This window comes from Phyllobates terribilis, unplaced genomic scaffold (genome assembly GCF_046119375.1).
Source record: "Phyllobates terribilis strain yellow unplaced genomic scaffold, ASM4611937v1 Scaffold_4__5_contigs__length_816908805, whole genome shotgun sequence".
Taxonomy (NCBI): domain Eukaryota; kingdom Metazoa; phylum Chordata; class Amphibia; order Anura; family Dendrobatidae; genus Phyllobates; species Phyllobates terribilis.
This window is the reverse complement of record NW_027362764.1, coordinates 65,037,082-65,054,254: the sequence shown is the minus strand read 5'-3', so window position 1 is coordinate 65,054,254 and position 17,173 is coordinate 65,037,082. Positions and strand designations below refer to the sequence as shown.

The 17,173-nt window shown below is 45.2% G+C and overlaps 1 protein-coding gene across 4 annotated transcripts in view; it reads right to left on the bottom strand.

The window, feature by feature from the left end:
- Positions 1–12,232: 12,232 nt before the first annotated feature.
- Positions 12,233–17,173, bottom strand: part of ADAM22 (ADAM metallopeptidase domain 22) — a 312,368-nt gene continuing 307,427 nt past the window's right edge. For all 4 annotated transcript variants that reach the window (XM_073677446.1, XM_073677443.1, XM_073677444.1 and 1 more), the window contains one exon: positions 12,233–15,273. In XM_073677446.1, the coding sequence (XP_073533547.1) occupies positions 15,253–15,273 (21 nt within the window). In that variant the 3' untranslated portion in view covers positions 12,233–15,252. The remainder of the gene's footprint in view (positions 15,274–17,173) is intronic.

The following is a 17,173-nucleotide window of genomic DNA, read 5'->3' as shown; positions in this document are numbered from 1 at the left end:
GAAGGCTCCAAGAAAGAGATTTTACGTTGAGTACCAAAAATCCCTCTTTTTGCGGTAAAAATTTAATTATTTTTTCCTCACTGCCCAATGGTATAAAATTCTGTGACACACCCTTGGTGTCCGTATGATCACTGCACCCCTAGAAGAATTCATTGAGAGATGTAGTTTGTAAAATGGGGTCATTTATGGAGGAATCTGCTGTTCTGAAACCTCAGGGGCTCTCCCAGTGGGTCATGGCACCCTCAAATCATAATAGTGCAGATTTTACTATCATATGGTGCTCCTTCCCTTCTGACCTTTGCACTGTGCCTCAAAAGTAGTTCCCAATTACATGTAGGCTATTGGCATGCTCAGGAGAAATTGCACAACAAAATTAGAGGTAGATTTTCTCCTGTTACCCTTGTGAAAATAAATAATTTGGGGCTAAAAGAAACTTTGTGATTTTTTTATTTTAATGGCTCTACATTATAAACTTCTGTGAAGCACCTGGGGGTTCAAAGTGATCACCACACATCTAGATAAGTTCATTAAGGGGTCTAGTTTCCAAAATGGTGTCACTTGTGGGGGGTTTCCACTGTTTAGGCACATCAGGGGCTAGCCAAATGCGACATGGGATCCGCTAATTATTCCAGCAAATTTTGAATTCAAAAAGTCAAATGGCGCTCCTTCCCTCCCGAACACTGCCGTGCGCCCAAACAGTGGTTTTCTGCCACATATGGGGTATCTGCGTGCTCAGGAGAAATTGCACAATACATTTTGGGGTCCATTTTTATCTGTTACCCTTGTGAAAATAAAAAAAAATGGATCTAAATTGTGAAAAAAAGGTAAATGTTAATATTTTTTCTTCCTCATTGCGTCAGTTCCTGTGAAGCACCTGAAAGGTTAATAAACATCTTGAATGTGTTTTTTTGGCGCCTTAAGGGGTGCAGTTTTTGGAATGGTGTTACTTTTGGGTATTTTCTGTCATATAGACCCCTCAAAGTCACTTCAAATGTGATGTGGTCCCTAAAAAAAATGGTTTTGTAAATTTTGTTGGAAAAATGAGAAATCGCTGGTCAACTTTTAACCCTATGAACTTCCTAACAAAGTTTTTTTTTTTTTTTACTAAATTGCGCTGATATAAAGTAGACGTGGGAAATGTTATTTATTAACTATTTTCTGTGACATATCTCTCTGATTTAAGGGCATAACAACAATTCAAAGTTTGAAAATTGCTAAATTTTCGCCAAATTTCAGGTTTTTTTACTAATAAAATCAAGTGATATCGAAGAAATTTTACCACTATAATGAAGTACAATATGTCACGAAAAAACAGTCTCAGAATCAGTAGGATCCGTTGAAGTGTTCCGGTGTAATTACCTCATAAAGTGATAATGGTCAGAATTTAAAAAAATGGCCTGGTCATTAACCTACAAAGTGGCTTGGTCCTTAAGGGGTTAAAGAGGGTGTGTCACTTACCATAAAGATGTTATTTTTTTAGACTGTCTAAATGCCGCTGTTCTCCTGAATCCGGAGATGTTTTTCTTTTGGTTCTGCTCCTCTCCAATCCTGAGATATGGCCTCCTTTTCCCAGTGTATAAATCCATTCTTGTTAACCAAAGGGGTGTCCTCACAAGGACTCCCACAGAGAAGAGTTGTGGACCACACCCACAGGGAAGAGGAGGTCCTATCTTTGGAAAGAATAGGCGCATGAACTAAAGAAAAACACCAGATTCAGGAGAGCAGCGGCATTTACACCAGATAAAAAAATATATATTTATGCAAATTGACAAGTCCTGTTTAAAGAGGACCTTCTACCAAATGTTTCATGTTGAACTGAGCAAATGATGTAATAGTGACTGCAAAGCAGAATAAAATGTTTTAGGTTTTTTATTTTTTCCTCTCCGTTGCAGAGATATTAGCGATCAAAATATTTGGCACCTAAACAGTTAACACCCACTTAGCTTTAATTTTTTTTATCAGAGAGATTTCACTGGGGGTGTGTATGTGGCGCCCCTGAGGGTTCAGTCGCCATAGGGGTACTGCACCTCAGCTTGAGGTGTGGTATCTCCTCTTCCAGGTAAGGATGGAGCACTTCTCGGGACCCTACTTCATCACTCAACACTACACCACTCCTGTCCTGTAGGGGGCCTAAATGCACCAGGGTGCTTCCCCGGCCCGGGATAGAGGAGATGGGGGGAACCAAAGATAGGGGGAACCATGTAGTGGGTGAGGGTGGAGAGCACACTTTTAGGTAACATTTATTCATTCATATTTAATCTACGGCCATCTTAAGTTCAAGGTCTTTGATTGTGATCTTCATCAGCGATTGTGGTCTCCGTCTCTGATTGTGGTCACCCACCAGAGTTTATCTACAGGCCTCATCCGACTGAAGATAAACGATCCTCGTTCTCTGGCCTTGAGACGAGGAGCGGGTCTGAATAAACCACTGTCTCTACCCGGTCAAGGTCCTGACCTAAGAAGGCCTGGAGGGGAGCAGAGGAGACAAGCTCCACAGGCAATAGGATCCCAGGGGGATACGGACAGAGCGGCATACGCCACCTGTATTTCTTACTCTGGCCTAGTCAGAGGGACTCCTGCTGCAAGAGGGGTGACCGGCCCTCGATATCTGACTTTGTTACTTCACGTCTCTGTCAGAAAAGCTCGGAGGCTTAGTGGATCCCAGGAGGGACACGGACGGAGCGGCATACGCCACCTGTATCTCTCTACCTGCGTTTATCCAGTGGGAACCGTACACCGAGTTCTAACCACACAAACAGTCGAGTGAAAACTCAGTGGGAGAACATACCTAGGAGAGGAACACACACCAGAGGGGTCTCGACAGGTGCTCCTGATCTATCTGGAAAGTGCTGAACCCCCTTCCTGGTGGCCGCAGTACGCCGCGAGGAGCAGAGGGAAGCTTTGCGGCTAAAAAAAACCCTGTATGACTTCACACCCTGCTTCAGCCTGTTACTTCCTGCGCGGCACTGCACCCACCATTCCTCATCACACTGCCCTGAGGCCTGCTCCGCCTGCGGGGAGCCATTCCATCAAAGCTGCCTTTGCACGCCGGCCTCAGTGGACTGAAGCAGCGCTGGTGCTCATCACCGGAAACCATAGGTGGCGTAGTCGAAAAATACCACTCTTACTTGAAAGCCCATTAAAACACCCCTTTTATGTGACCGCCCTGGGCACAGAAAGGGTCCAGGCCATGACTGCATACCCCGCTACCCTTACACCGACCCGGCTCCGAGTGTCCCCCAATTTCCCAGGGAGGGCTCTTAGCAGCGTCCTTCACAACTTGGCGTAGTCGGCAGGATTGCGTGCCCGAAGCAGCGGAATAAGAAAATCCCATTGCCGTCGGGTACTGTGCGCCTTTTCACTAAAAGACTGTCGTTTTACACTTCACGCCCAAGAATAACGGACGCCATTATGTGCAAAAACAACAGCAACCAAAGTCCTCCCATCGTGGGCCTGGCTCCCCAATGGCACCAAAAGGGCAGACCGCCCCCTCCAGCAGAGACAGTCCGCATAGTGGTGTCCGTCAAGACGGATGGGACGTCCCAAGGAGTGCCCGTCAGCCAGCCGCCCTGGAGCCGCCCCGAAAAGAGGAGGAGTGAGAGAATACACCTTGCAGCCAAGATGGACGCAGCAGAAGAGAAGTCCTCTGAGGCCTCCGACGCTGTTCCACAAGCTGCCACCTTCCTCGGCATGAAGGGAATGCACCTGACCCCGGAGGTGGCAGAGTTCCTCCGAGGAGAAACCCAGGACCTGACCCGGAGGGTCGAAGATGCCCAGCGATCGGTCACTGTGGAGTGGAGTGAGGCGGTGCTACTGAGGATCCAGGCCCGCCGCCAGAGCTTGTGTCGGTCCATGGAGGCCGCAGCCCAGGCGGAGGAAACCCAGGAGGCCGTGCGTAACCCAGGAGCGGGTAAGGCGGAAACCCCTAGCCCGGGCGTGGGACGCACGGAAAGCCTCCTTGATCTTTATACAGCACCCCTCTCCCCGGGCGCCATCATATGGGAGCAGCTATCGGCTCCGGAGGCCGAGGCCCAAGCCACCGCCGTCACCGGAGACCTGCTATGCCTCCCGGCTTCTGGCCCAGAAGGTCCTGAGTTTCATGGGGACTCCACCTGCCCCAACCTGGACTGGTCCGCATTAGTAGGGGATCTGTGGCAGCTTCGACTTCTGCCGCTCCCTGTGCCTCCGGTCGCCTGCCCGGCGGCAGACGAGTATGCCTGGGACAACCAGGGGGGCGACCTGATGGGCTTCCCCCAGGAGACCAGGGCTGAAGCGCGGAGGAGGGAGGAGACGTGCCGTGAGCAACTCCTCCAATTTGACAAGGAGCGTCGCCAGAAGGAAGTCTGCTGCGAGTGCCTGGAGGTGCGAAACAAGGCTGCAAAGTCGCGGGCCCACCAGGCAGAGGCCACCGTCCAAGACCCCGGGAGGAAGGCTTGATTGTACGCTTTCACCAGGAGGCCAGATGGGGCTTCATTCGCAGCCCACAGTTCCATCGAGACGTCTTTGTAAATCGGCGGGACGTCGAGCCGCGGCTGGAGCAAGGCCACCCTGACCGGAACCTTTACCCGGGCGACTTGGTGTCCTACACCCGCCACCATGGGGAGCGTGGGTGGTACGCCCTGGACGTCCACAGGGTGTTCAAAGGGGATGCCCCACTCACCTGCCCGCCAAGGACCGGTCAGGCTCAGTAGGCAAAAACGAGCCTTTTCCCTGGTGAGGAAAACCGCTTCTAAGCAGCCTCGGGAGATGTATCTCCCTGTTGAGTGAACGTTAGAGTGAACTGTTTTGTTTTGGTTTTCTTTTCTACACCCGGATTTGAGTTTACAGAGACGTTTTGTCCCTGCGGACACTGGCAGCAGACAGACTCCGTATTATATATGGTTTTGCACCTATTTAGGTGCTCCCTATTGGTTTTATGCAAAACCCACTTCTACTTCTACCTCAGACCTCAGAAGCAAAACCTGTCTGGAGTGGCTCTTCTGGAGTTCCAACTCAGGATCTCCATGCCCTGCAGCCACCCCAGGGCCTACGTTGAGGGTTTGGGACAGGTCCCTCATGCTGCTGAACTGACACTTTTCTACTGATCTGTCTACTTGCATAATGTCTCTTTACTGTTTTTCTATATTTATACTATATACAGTGGTGGCCAAAAGTATTGGCACCCCTGCAATTCTGTCAGATAATACTCAGTTTCTTCCTGAAAATTATTGCAATCACAAATTCTTTGGTCTTATTATCTTCATTTAATTTGCTTGCAAGGAAAAAACACAAAAGAGAATGCAGCAAAAATCAAATCATTGATCATTTCACACAAAACTCCAAAAATGGGCCAGACAAAAGTATTGGCACCCTCAGCCTAATACTTGGTTGCACAACCTTTAGCCAAAATAACTGCGAACAACCGCTTCCGGTAACCATCAATGAGTTTCTTACAATGCTCTGCTGGAATTGTAGACCATTCTTCTTTGGCAAACTGCTCCAGGTCCCTGATATTTGAAGGGTGCCTTCTCCAAACTGCCATTTTGAGATCTCTCCACAGATGTTCTATGGGATTCAGGTCTGGACTCATTGCTGGCCACCTTAGAAGTCTCCAGTGCTTTCTCTCAAACCATTTTATAGTGCTTTTGGAAGTGTGTTTTGGGTCATTGTCCTGCTGGAAGACCCATGACCTCTGAGGGAGACCAAGCTTTCTCACACTGGACCCTACATTATGCTGCAAAATTTGTTGGTAGTCTTCAGACTTCATAATGCCATGCACACGGTCAAGCAGTCCAGTGCCAGAGGCAGCAAAGCAACCCCAAAACATCAGGGAACCTCCGCCATGTTTGACTGTAGGGACCGTGTTCTTTTCTTTGAATGCCTCTTTTTTTTCGTGTACACTCTATGTTGATGCTTTTTCCCAAAAAGCTCTACTTTTGTCTCATCTGACCAGAGAACATTCTTCCAAAACGTTTTAGGCTTTCTCAGGTAAGTTTTGGCAAACTCCAGCCTGGCTTTTTTATGTCTCAGGGTAAGAAGTGGGGTCTTCCTGGGTATCCTACCATACAGTCCCTTTTCATTCAGACGCCGATGGATAGTACGGGTTGACACTGTACCCTCGGACTGCAGGGCAGCTTGAACTTGTTTGGATGTTAGTCGAGGTTCTTTATCCACCATCCGCACAATCTTGCGTTGAAATCTCTCGTCAATTTTTCTTTTCCGTCCACATCTAGGGAGGTTAGCCACAGTGCCATGGGCTTTAACCCCTTAAGCCCCGGAGCATTTTCCGTTTTTTGCATTTTCGTTTTTGCTCCCCTTGTTCCCAGAGCCATAGCGTTTTTATTTTTTGGTCAATATGGCCATGTGAGGGCTTATTTTTTGCGGGACGAGTTGTACTTTTCAACGCCATTACTAGTTTTACCATATCCTGTACGGGAAAACGGGAAAAAAATTCCAAGTACGGTAAAATTGCAAAAAAAGTGCAATACCACAGTTGTTTTTTATTTATTTTTTTTACCACGTTCACTGAATGCTAAAACTGACCTGCCCTTCTTATTCTACAGGTCATTACGAGTTCATAGACACCAAACATGTATAGGTTCTTTTATATTTAAGTGGTGAAAAAAAATTCCAAAATTTGGTAAAAAAAAAAAAAAAAAAAATAGCGCCATTTTCTAAGACCCGTAGCGTCTCCATTTTTCGGGATCTGGGGCCAGGTGAGGGCTTATTTTTTGCGTGCCGGGCTGACGTTTTTATTGATAACATTTGGGGTAGATCCGATGTTTTGATCGCCTGTTATTGCATTTTATTGCAATTTTGCGGCGACCAAAAAACGTAATTCTGGCGTTTAGAATTTTTTTCTCATTACGCCGTTTACCGATTGGATTAATTCTTTTTTATATTGATAGATCGGGCGATTCTGAACGCGGCGATACCAAATATGTGTATGTGTTTTTTTTTTTTATATATATATATATATATATATATATATATATATATTTTATTTTGAATGGGGCGAAAGGGGGGTGATTTAAACTTTTATATTTTTTATATTTTTAAAAACTTTTTTTTTTTACTTTTTGCATGCTTCTGTAGTCTCCATAGGAGACTAGAAGCAGCAACTATCCGATCGCCTCTGCTACATACAGGGGACGAGCAGGTCCCCTGCATGCAGCAGAAATGGTCCTGTGCTATGAGCGCCGACCACTAGGTGGCGCTCATAGCGACAAGATCATGACAACCACAGGCGTCTGCTGCAGACCCTGGGTTGTCATGCACGCCCATCGGCGACCCGCGATCACGTGACGGGGTCGCCGGTGGGCGGGGCTTATGACGCGCTACCCGGAAGCGCGCGTTAAATGCTGCTGTCGGAGATTGACAGCGGCATTTAACATGTTAACAGCCGTGGGTGGATCGCGATTCCACCCGCGGCTGTTGCGGGCACATGTCAGCTGTAAGAATCAGCTGACATGTGCTCCGTTCAGTGAGGGCTCAGCGCAGCAGCCCTCACTGAACGGGCAGTACGCAAATATGCGTACTAATACGTCCCCGGTAAGTAAGGGGTTAAACTTTTTGATGACACTGCGCACGGAGACACAGGAACATTCAGGTCTTTGGAGATGGACTTGTAGCCTTGAGATTGCTCATGCTTCCTCACAATTTGGTTTCTCAAGTCCTCAGACAGTTCTTTGGTCTTCTTTCTTTTCTCCATGCTCAATGTGGTACACACAAGGACACATGACAGAGGTTGAGTCAACTTTAATCCATGTTAACTGGCTGCAAGTGTGATTTAGTTATTGCCAACACCTGTTAGGTGCCACAGGTAAATTACAGGTGCTGTTAATTACACGAATTAGAGAAGCATCACATGATTTTTCAAACAGTGCCAATACTTTTGTCCACCCCCCTTTTTAGGTTTTGTGTGGAATTGTATCCAATTTGGCTTTAGGACAATTCTTTTTGTGTTTTTTTCATTGAAGACAAATTAAATGAAGATAATAATACCAAAGAATTTGTGATTGTAATCATTTTCAGGAAGAAACTGAGTATTATCTGACAGAATTGCAGGGGTGCCAATACTTTTGGCCACCACTGTATATGTTATGCAACGTTAATGTGTCCTTACCTCCCATAAAGGGAAGATTGTTAATGTTATACAAAAATTTGAATGTCTGTACCACTTTTTACTCTTTTGCAGCCCGCGGACGTGCTGTGTTTCACCAGGGGGGAATGTGGCGCCCCTGAGGGTTCAGTCGCCACAGGGGTACTGCACCTCAGCTAGAGGTGTGGTATCTCCTCTTCCAGGTAAGGATGGAGCACTTCTCGGGACCCTACTTCATCACTCAACACTACACCACTCCTGTCCTGTAGGGGGCCTAAATGCACCAGGGTGCTGCCCCGGCCCGGGATAGAGGAGATGGGGGAAACCAAAGATAGGGGGAACCATGTAGTGGGTGAGGGTGGAGGACACGCTTTAAGGGTACACTTACTAATTCATATTTAAACAACGTCCATCTTAAGTTCAAGGTCTTTGATTGTGATCTTCATCAGCGATTGTGGTCTCCGTCTCTGATTGTGGTCACCCACCAGAGTTTATCTACAGGCCTCATCCGACTGAAGATACACGATCCTCGTTCTCTGGCCTTGAGACGAGGAGCGGGTCTGAGTTAACCACTGCCTCTACCCGGTCAAGGTCCTGACCTAAGAAGGCCTGGAGGGGAGCAGAGGAAACAAGCTCCACAGGCAAAAGGATCCCAGGGGGATACGGACGGAGCGGCATACGCCACCTGTATTTCTTACTCTGGCCTAGTCAGAGGGACTCCTGCTGCAAGAGGGGTGACCGGCCCCCGATATCTGACTTTGTTACTTCACGTCTCTGTCAGAAAAGCCCGGAGGCTTAGTGGATCCCAGGTGCTCCTGATCTATCTGGTGCTCATCACCGGAAACCGTAGGTGGCGTAGTCGAAAAATACCACTCTTACTTGAAAGCCCATTAAAACACCCCTTTTATGTGACCGCCCTGGGCACGGAACGGGTCCAGGCCACGACTGCATACCCCGCTACCCTTACACCGACCCGGCTCCGAGTGTCCCCCAATTTCCCAGGGAGGGCTGTTAGCAGCGTCCTTCACATGTACTTATTTCTTGTGTATGAGGCTAACCAATCGTAAGCAGGCAACAACACACTGGGAACAGAGGAACACCCCCCGCCCCCCACAGTAGAATTGAGGTTGTGTGCCCATGATGAGTTTTTGACCCTGCATATTTTCACTGCAGCAAAATGGATATGATCTATAGAAATTTCATGCCCATTGTGCCTTTTTTTTTTTAACTAACCTGCGGTTCGTGTTTCAAATCTGCAACATGTCCATCTTTCTTGCGGGTACGCTGAGTTTTTTGTGCAGATTTTTCCCATAGACTTGTGTTGGATACAAGAAATCCACAGGTAAAAAAAATGCATGTTTTTAGTGCAGATCCATGGTGGAAAAGCATCAAAACTGTATGTATTCCACACATGACTGCATCAATAAAGTTTTGTCAAAGCCAAATACCAGAAAGTAACAAAAACAAAGCCGATATTCTTTTAAAACCTAGCTTACTAGAAAAAGTCAAAAACGCGATAAAAGTGCATGTGAAAAAAAAAGTAACCTAATTTACTTAATAGGTGCAGAAATGACGCAGAAAATCTATAACATCAAAAACTTCCCAAAAGCTCATGGTGGCAACGTAGCCTGAGGCCGTGTGCCCACTATGCTTGGTAGAAGGCCTGCCATGTTCCCCAATGATAATCCGCATGTGCTGTGCACATGCTGCGGAAATTTCCACTGCGGATTATCATTGCGGAAAAAAACGCAGCACTACCAATTATTTTGTGTAATCGCGGCGTTTTCACCGCCATTGACTTGCATTGAGTGGTTTAATATCCGCAAGACTACATGTGCACATGCGGATATTAAGCGATTCAATGTGCGGATGGTACCCGGGTCTGGAGAAGAGGAGACTCTCATCCAGACCCGGGTACCATAGTACCTGTAAAAATAAAAAGAATTTAAAATAAAAAAATACATTATACTTTGCGGTCGCGTGACATGTCACATGACTAAATGATGTAATGGAAGGTCATTTTACACAACCGCGAGACAACGTGGAGAACGGACACATCGGATAAGGAGACTGGGGGCCATCGGAAGGTGACTATAATGTTTTTTTATTTGTTTTTTTACCATTTTTATCTTTTTTTTTAACTAACTTGGTCACACTATATAAAATCCATGCCGGTTGCTGGTTGCATGGATTTATATAGTATGACCAAGTTGTCAAGCACTTTCCAAGTGATGCTAAAATCGCTTGGAAAGCGCTTGACAACCTGCATGTGAAATCGCATGTGAAAAACTTCACTTCCGCATGTCCCTGGCAGGAAAAACGCATGTAAAATCCACATGTAAAATCCACATGTACAATCCGCTTGCGTTTTTTCTGCCAGGGAGAAGCAGAAACGCTCCGGAAAAATCCAGAGTATTTCTGCATTGTGGGCACATAGCCTGACAGTCTGTTCTCCTTACTGCAGAGTGATGATGTGCTGGAGCACAGCAGACCTGAGTGTGATTAATTGACAGCTTTCAGTTCTCATCTCGGTTAGTCTCATTACAAACACTTCTGGTATCTCTCTTCTCATACTGCTGTGAGTTCTCCCAATCACAAGCCGGCATCCACATACAAGGGGAAAGAACACTCCCCAACAATAGCTTAGATCAGGCAAAGAGTGAGATATGTATTGACAAACAGTCTGCTCTCATTGCAGAGTGATGTCATGTGCTGGAGTGCAGCAGACCTGAGTGTGATTAACAGTAGAGATGAGCGAACCCGAACTGAAAAGTTCTGGGGGGTTTTACCAGAGGTGCTGAACTCTGAACACAGACTTCTCCTGGAAGTCCATTTTACAGTTCGGGTGTCCGAGGAGAGAGAGAGACAAAAAATGAATAGCTTTCAGCTCTCATCTATGACTGCCAGAGTAGGGGGAGGGCCAGTGCTGCAGAGTTGAGTCTGAGTATAAACACTTCTAGTAGCTGTCATTTCAAATGAGTATTAGCATTGCAAAAGCAAGTCTAGTGCTGCCACCTCTGCTGTACTGCCGCTGACACTGACTGCTGGATATGAAAGCTGTTAGTCACACTCAGGTCTGCTGTGCACCAACACATGTAATTACTCTGCAATAAAGAGAGCAGACTGTCATTATGTCGCAGCAGAGCCTGTTTTAAGCTCTAGTAGGGTCGTGTTTAATTCCCCCTTGTGGATGCCTGCTTATGATTGGCAAAGCTGGCAGCACAATGAGAGGAGAGCTACTGGAAGTGTTTGTAATGAGGCTCCAATCTGGAGCACTGCTTCCCCCACCACCGCCCACTGACTGCTGGAGATGAGAGGTGAAAGCTGTTACTCACACTCAGGTCTGCTGTGCTCCAGCACATGTCATCACTCTGCAGTGAGGAGAGCAGACTGTGTGTCAATACATGTCTCACACTGAGCCTGCTCTAAGCTATTGTGGGGGCATGTTCTTCTTTCCCTAGTGTGTTGTTGCCTGTTTATGATTGGTCAGTGTCAGAAATAGGAAGTACACGCCCCCAGTGAAATCTAACTTGGACTTTAAAAAAAAAAAAAAATTAACTCCTTACTTGCCAAATTCTTTTATCACTAAAATCTATAATGTAGAGGTGAAATATAAAAAAATGCTTTATTTTGCTTCACAGCTAGAATTGTGTCCAGTTCAACATGAAAAATGTGGTGAGAGGTCACCTTTAAAAGGATTGTCCATGTTTCCTTTTTCTTACAAATGACGCCATTCATGTCCATTGGCTGTGTCTTTAATTGCAACTCATCCCCATTCAAGTGAATGGGACTGAGATGCAATTAAATGCAAACGCAGACAGATGTGGCGCCATTTCGGAGAGAGACAAAATAGCCGATCCTATCCTTTTTTATTTATATTTTTCCACAAATAATTTGGAGAAAGTGTTTCCGTATGAGGGGAAGAAGAAACAAGAGGAGGTTGTTTGATGTCTGACGTTCTGTAGGTGGCATTTATTATTAATACAAGATACTCCACAAATGTCACAGCTCTGCTGTATATTTAATAGTCTTGGAAATCCTGAAGGTAAATTTCGTATTTTTTCTATAGAAAATGTAAAAAAGATCACATAGTTCCGCGTCCCAGAGTAGTGGCCGCTTTTCACGGGTCGGTAAACTCTACAGGTGACAATATGCAGAAAAGTCAATATTTATTTTGGCAAAATCTATTACTTCACCGGTTACAGAATATTTGCAAGTTTCTGAAATTGAACACTGTAAGGCATACACAAACAATTGCACGCTAAAAAGCTACAACACGGTTGAAACTAGGTAAAGCAGTACAAAAAAAAACAAAAAAAAGTTACATTCCACTTTGTCTGCCTTAGAAAGAGTTAATGTTGAACTTCTTTGCAGAAACCGTTTCCAAACGTACAAAATGTGAAGCCCAGTCTCGCTTATTTAATAATCTGGTGCGATGTAACCACCCCAGTGATAGTTCTTGTAGTATAAGAGGGTTTTCTGGCTGCATAAATGGGAGCGAGATCGGATCCCAGTGCACGGACTCGCCGGCAGCTCTCCTCACTTGAGCTTGACAGCTGCATAGAAATATATAAAGCTGTCAGGCTCGGGTGGGGATAGCCGCCGGCCGGTCCGTGCACTGCACTCCGATTTATATGACCGTCTGACTTCGCCCTTAATTAAATTGAGTCTATCAGCACAGAATGACTGTTCAAACGAAGCACAGATGCTCGGTGCACCCTAGGTTCAGTGCACCTACTTGCTTTTTGTCTCTCCCTGGCTCCTGTAAAGCCAGAGCTGTCAATCAAGGAAAAGGAGGCGGATTCATATGCAAAACAAGTATCTGGGAAGGTGCATATTGCGCCAAGTGTTCAAACCAAGCAAAGGCGCTTGATGCTAGCCATTAGGTACCGACAGACTCCCCATTTATATCAGATCAACGAACATCCAACTCCCACCACCCTCCCCGATCAGCTAATTGGGCCATGGCTCAAACTGAAATGGCATAGCTCTGTACATTATATAATGCCCGTGCCTGGCACAGCTGCTCTTTCCTATTCATGTGAATTAGAGCATGTAGTACCATTCATGACCACTATACGGTGTATGGAGCCATCCCTCTTCAATCAACTGATCAGTGGAGTTGTCACGAGTCGGATTCCCCACATACCGATGTCAATAACCTGTTCTAATGTGAAGTCATCAATTTTAGAGTCCTGAAAACCCCACTAAAGGGGCCAAGTTGATCTAGATGTCCACTTTCTTCTAGAAGCCGTGTCACGCTTGTCCATGGGCCATGCTTCTGTATATTGCAGATCATCCCCCATTCATTTCAATGAGGCTGAGCTGTAGACAGACACTTCGTATTCAGCTTAGGAAGCACTTCCTTCTCAGCTCAGTGGCACCCCCTGCTGAATGATCTATTATGGATCTGCTAAGAGTGCTGAAGCCTTTTAGGAACTGACTGTTCACGAGTTGGTTATGAAGATAAGGGCTTGTATTCAAGGGTAAAATTCTCTAACCAGAACTTGAAGGCGTATTCCAGTTCTGGATCAGGAGGTGAGGGTGGGCCGATGATGTCTTATCTACTGATCTCTGCCCATTGTGCAAACAACCCAGCATCGGTATCAATAGAAGTGACATCACTGGCTCAACTCTTACCTTCTGATGTGGAACTAAGCAGAGCTGGAATACCCCTTTAAATTTTTAAATTTGGTTTACAAATGATAGCGAGGAGGTAGAACTAGGGCAAGTGTTCTATGGAAAAGTTTTCCACTTCCCTCAATAACTTTATTATTATTATTAACATACTGTAAGACCCCTTTAATATTTGTCCATGTCGTGAGCTCTGGATTTTTATTTCTCAAGCACCATATTATTAAATAAGCCGGTTGTGTCCATGATGGGCTTCTGCAAGTTTCCCTCGATGCATCAGAAAGGCACAGCACTGGTTATAGTAGGGATGTCCGCGTGGTGGCCCTCCAGACGATCTTATTATCTGGGGGGGCCAGAACTGGGTACTGGATTTATATATATGTGATGACTTTTACAGAAAATTAATCCGAGAGTCCACAATGTGTTTCCGTTTCATAAAACTTGAGAGTCGTGTAAGATATCATCAGTTACTGGAGGTATCTACATATCCCTTCATGCCAAAGAAGTCCCTACAAGATCCCAGAGCCATCATGGAAAGTCATACATTCCCAGCACACTCTGCACAATTGTACATATATTCTATGAATTTAGAATTTCAGCCCAAAATATATATATATATGGCACAAACTTTCGGGTTTTCAATGCCATTTTTCTTGCTTACATATGAAATCTCTATTTTATCTACATCTCCAAATCTACATGGTCATTCTCTGTCTCAGCTGTCTATAGGCAGGCAGACTGTGGCTCTCCACCCTCAGTCGTAAAGACGTCAGGTTCCACCGCAGTTGGAGTTGCATTGGTTGCCTCTCTCATTTCTACAGTATCAGTGCTCTATTATTTGTATTGTGTCTTTTTTTCAAGACCATCTTGGTGTAAAACTAACAGTGTGCTCACGTCTCATGAAGCGTTTCACAAAATAATATACTATACCTAATATTTTTTTTTTTTTTTTTTTTACAATTTAAAATGTACATATGTACAAAGGTGTGATTATAAATGTTCTAGATTAGGCAAAAGTTTGGCTTTTTTTTTTGTTTAAAAAAAAAAAAAAAAAGCATTGTTATCCTCTATGGTTCCATGCTTACTTACAGAACAATGTATCTATAGCAAGTGGAAAAATTTCATATGTGCATGCATCGAACAGAAGTGACCACTAGGGGCGCCGTGCATGGAAACTGATAATGGTTTCGTGGACTCTGGTGGTAAACAATGGATGGTTAATGCTCTAATAAATTTAGACCTCCGTCTCTGCAGATACGAGAATTTATACCCGGCATCGAAAATTATATCTATCATGCATAAAAGGCCTCCACCCCCTACCAAGACCATTGACATTGAGCTTTTCTTCCACCCCCTTTGAATTAACATTTAGTCTTTCGTCAATCCTCAGGAATGGCAAAATATAACTGGTAGCGAGAGCCTCTTTGTAAAGGCAAAGGTCTCTGTAAACAACAATGGTAAGTCAGTATTGGTTGATGAATGAGTGCAGGTAAAGTTTCATTCTTTAGAATCCACTGCAGATAAACTTTCTTCATCTTCTAGATGGATGTTTCCCAAAGCTGTAAAAAAAAATGACAAAAGTTACAGACAGGTATAGGTGTGACGTAGGAGGGTTTATAGCTTAGATATGTACCCCTTACTGGATGAGTTATTCCCCCAATACACATGCCCTCTTAGTTCGGTTGTGCGTGCATGTCTTTTCAATAAGAAAAAGGGAGTAAGCCGCTTCTAGATTCTAAAGCCCCCGTCTCACATAGCGAGATCGCTGCTGTGTCACGGTTTTGGTGACGCAACAGTGACCTCACCAGCGATGTCGCTATGTGTGACACTTTGCAGCGATCAGGCCCCTGCTGTGAGGTCGCTGATCGCTGCAAAGTGTCCTGGACCATTTTTTGGTCGTTGCCCTCCCGCTGGTCAGCACACATCGCTGTGTGTGACCAGCGGGAGCAGCGATCAGGCTGGTAACCATGATAAACATCGGGTTACTATGGGCACACGCGCACCTAGTAACCCGTTGTTTATCATGGTTACCACTCTGCTACGGTGAGCGGGAGGTTACCGCTCACTTTAGCAGGCTCGTAACCATGATAAACAACGGGTTACTAGGTGCGCGTGTGCCCCTAGTAACCCGATCAGGAGCAGGACATCGTGGAAAGATTCTTTCCACGATGTCGCTGCTCCCCTGATCGTTGGTGAGCCTGCCTGTTTGACAGCTCACCAGCGATCACATAGCGACGCAGCAACGATACCTGACAGGTCGTATCATTGTCGGGATCGCTGTAGCGTCGCTATTTGTGACGGGGCCTTTATTTCCGCAGCTTATCTCCAAGAGAACAAAGGGATCAGGTGTTGAAATCGAACATGCCCGATCCTTATTTCTTCACATTATCTATTGGGGAAGATTCCATCTCAGTTCTCGACCTTCTGGCTAAGATCAAGTGTATATCTGTTGTCATCAGTAATGAGATGTACAATTTGCACTATAAACACTAAAGACCTGCAGGTCTTCAAACCAGGAAGTCTTCAAGACTGAGACTTCGAAATAGATCTCCTATCAAGAAGAGAAACTTTGACAAAGAAGAAGATCTCCAGGGAACACCTGCCTCTGGAGAACCTGGAGCTTGACGTAGTCATGTAGACCTCCTCCGAGGAGAACGCCAAACGAGACTTGAGCAGAAGATTTGTATGTGAAAGCTAGTGAAGAATTTCTCTCAAGAGAAATAGATCAGTCCTTAAGGAGATGCAATGAAAAACTCTGTGTGTGAGGAGGCCTTCAAGGTTTGTCTGGTGGTCAGATCAGGTGTTGAAATCTAACATAAAATCCAGTTACAAAGAAAATTCCTCAAAAATCTTTTGTATTTGTTTTGTCTTCTTTTGGGCTATTATTGACACATTTTAGGTTTGGTGAAATCTAAGATGCCTGATCCTTCTTTCCTCAAAGTCATCAGTAGGTAAAGACACAGTAGGCCCCAAAAATACAAAATAGTAAGCCTGTCCTACTGAAATCAGAAGGTCCTTTTCTTTAAAGTGGATGGGAGCCATTAAGGTAGGACACCAATATCTGATTGGTTTGGGTGGTGACTGGTGTTGCCCCGATCAGAAAAGGCAGGTAGATATCTAACTAAGGCTGGGTTCCCACGATGAGAATTGGTGAGTTTTTGAAGTTGCAGATTTTCAGCGGTATTTCAACAGAATTGCGTTTTTTGTCTCCTTTTGGTATTTCATTCTTTAATTAAATAAAGCTGCTTTGTTTTTGATACTTCCTGGTTTTTGGCTTCGACAAAACTTTATTGACACAGTAGGTCAGTTTATGCAGTGTTAAAAAAAAAAACACAATGGGTAAGAGATTTCTGTAAATCCCATCCATTTTGCTGGAACGGTAAGACGCTGTGTTTTTGACGGAGCGAAAATATGCAGCATCGAAAAACTCATTGTGGGAACTTAACCTAAAACTCCTGA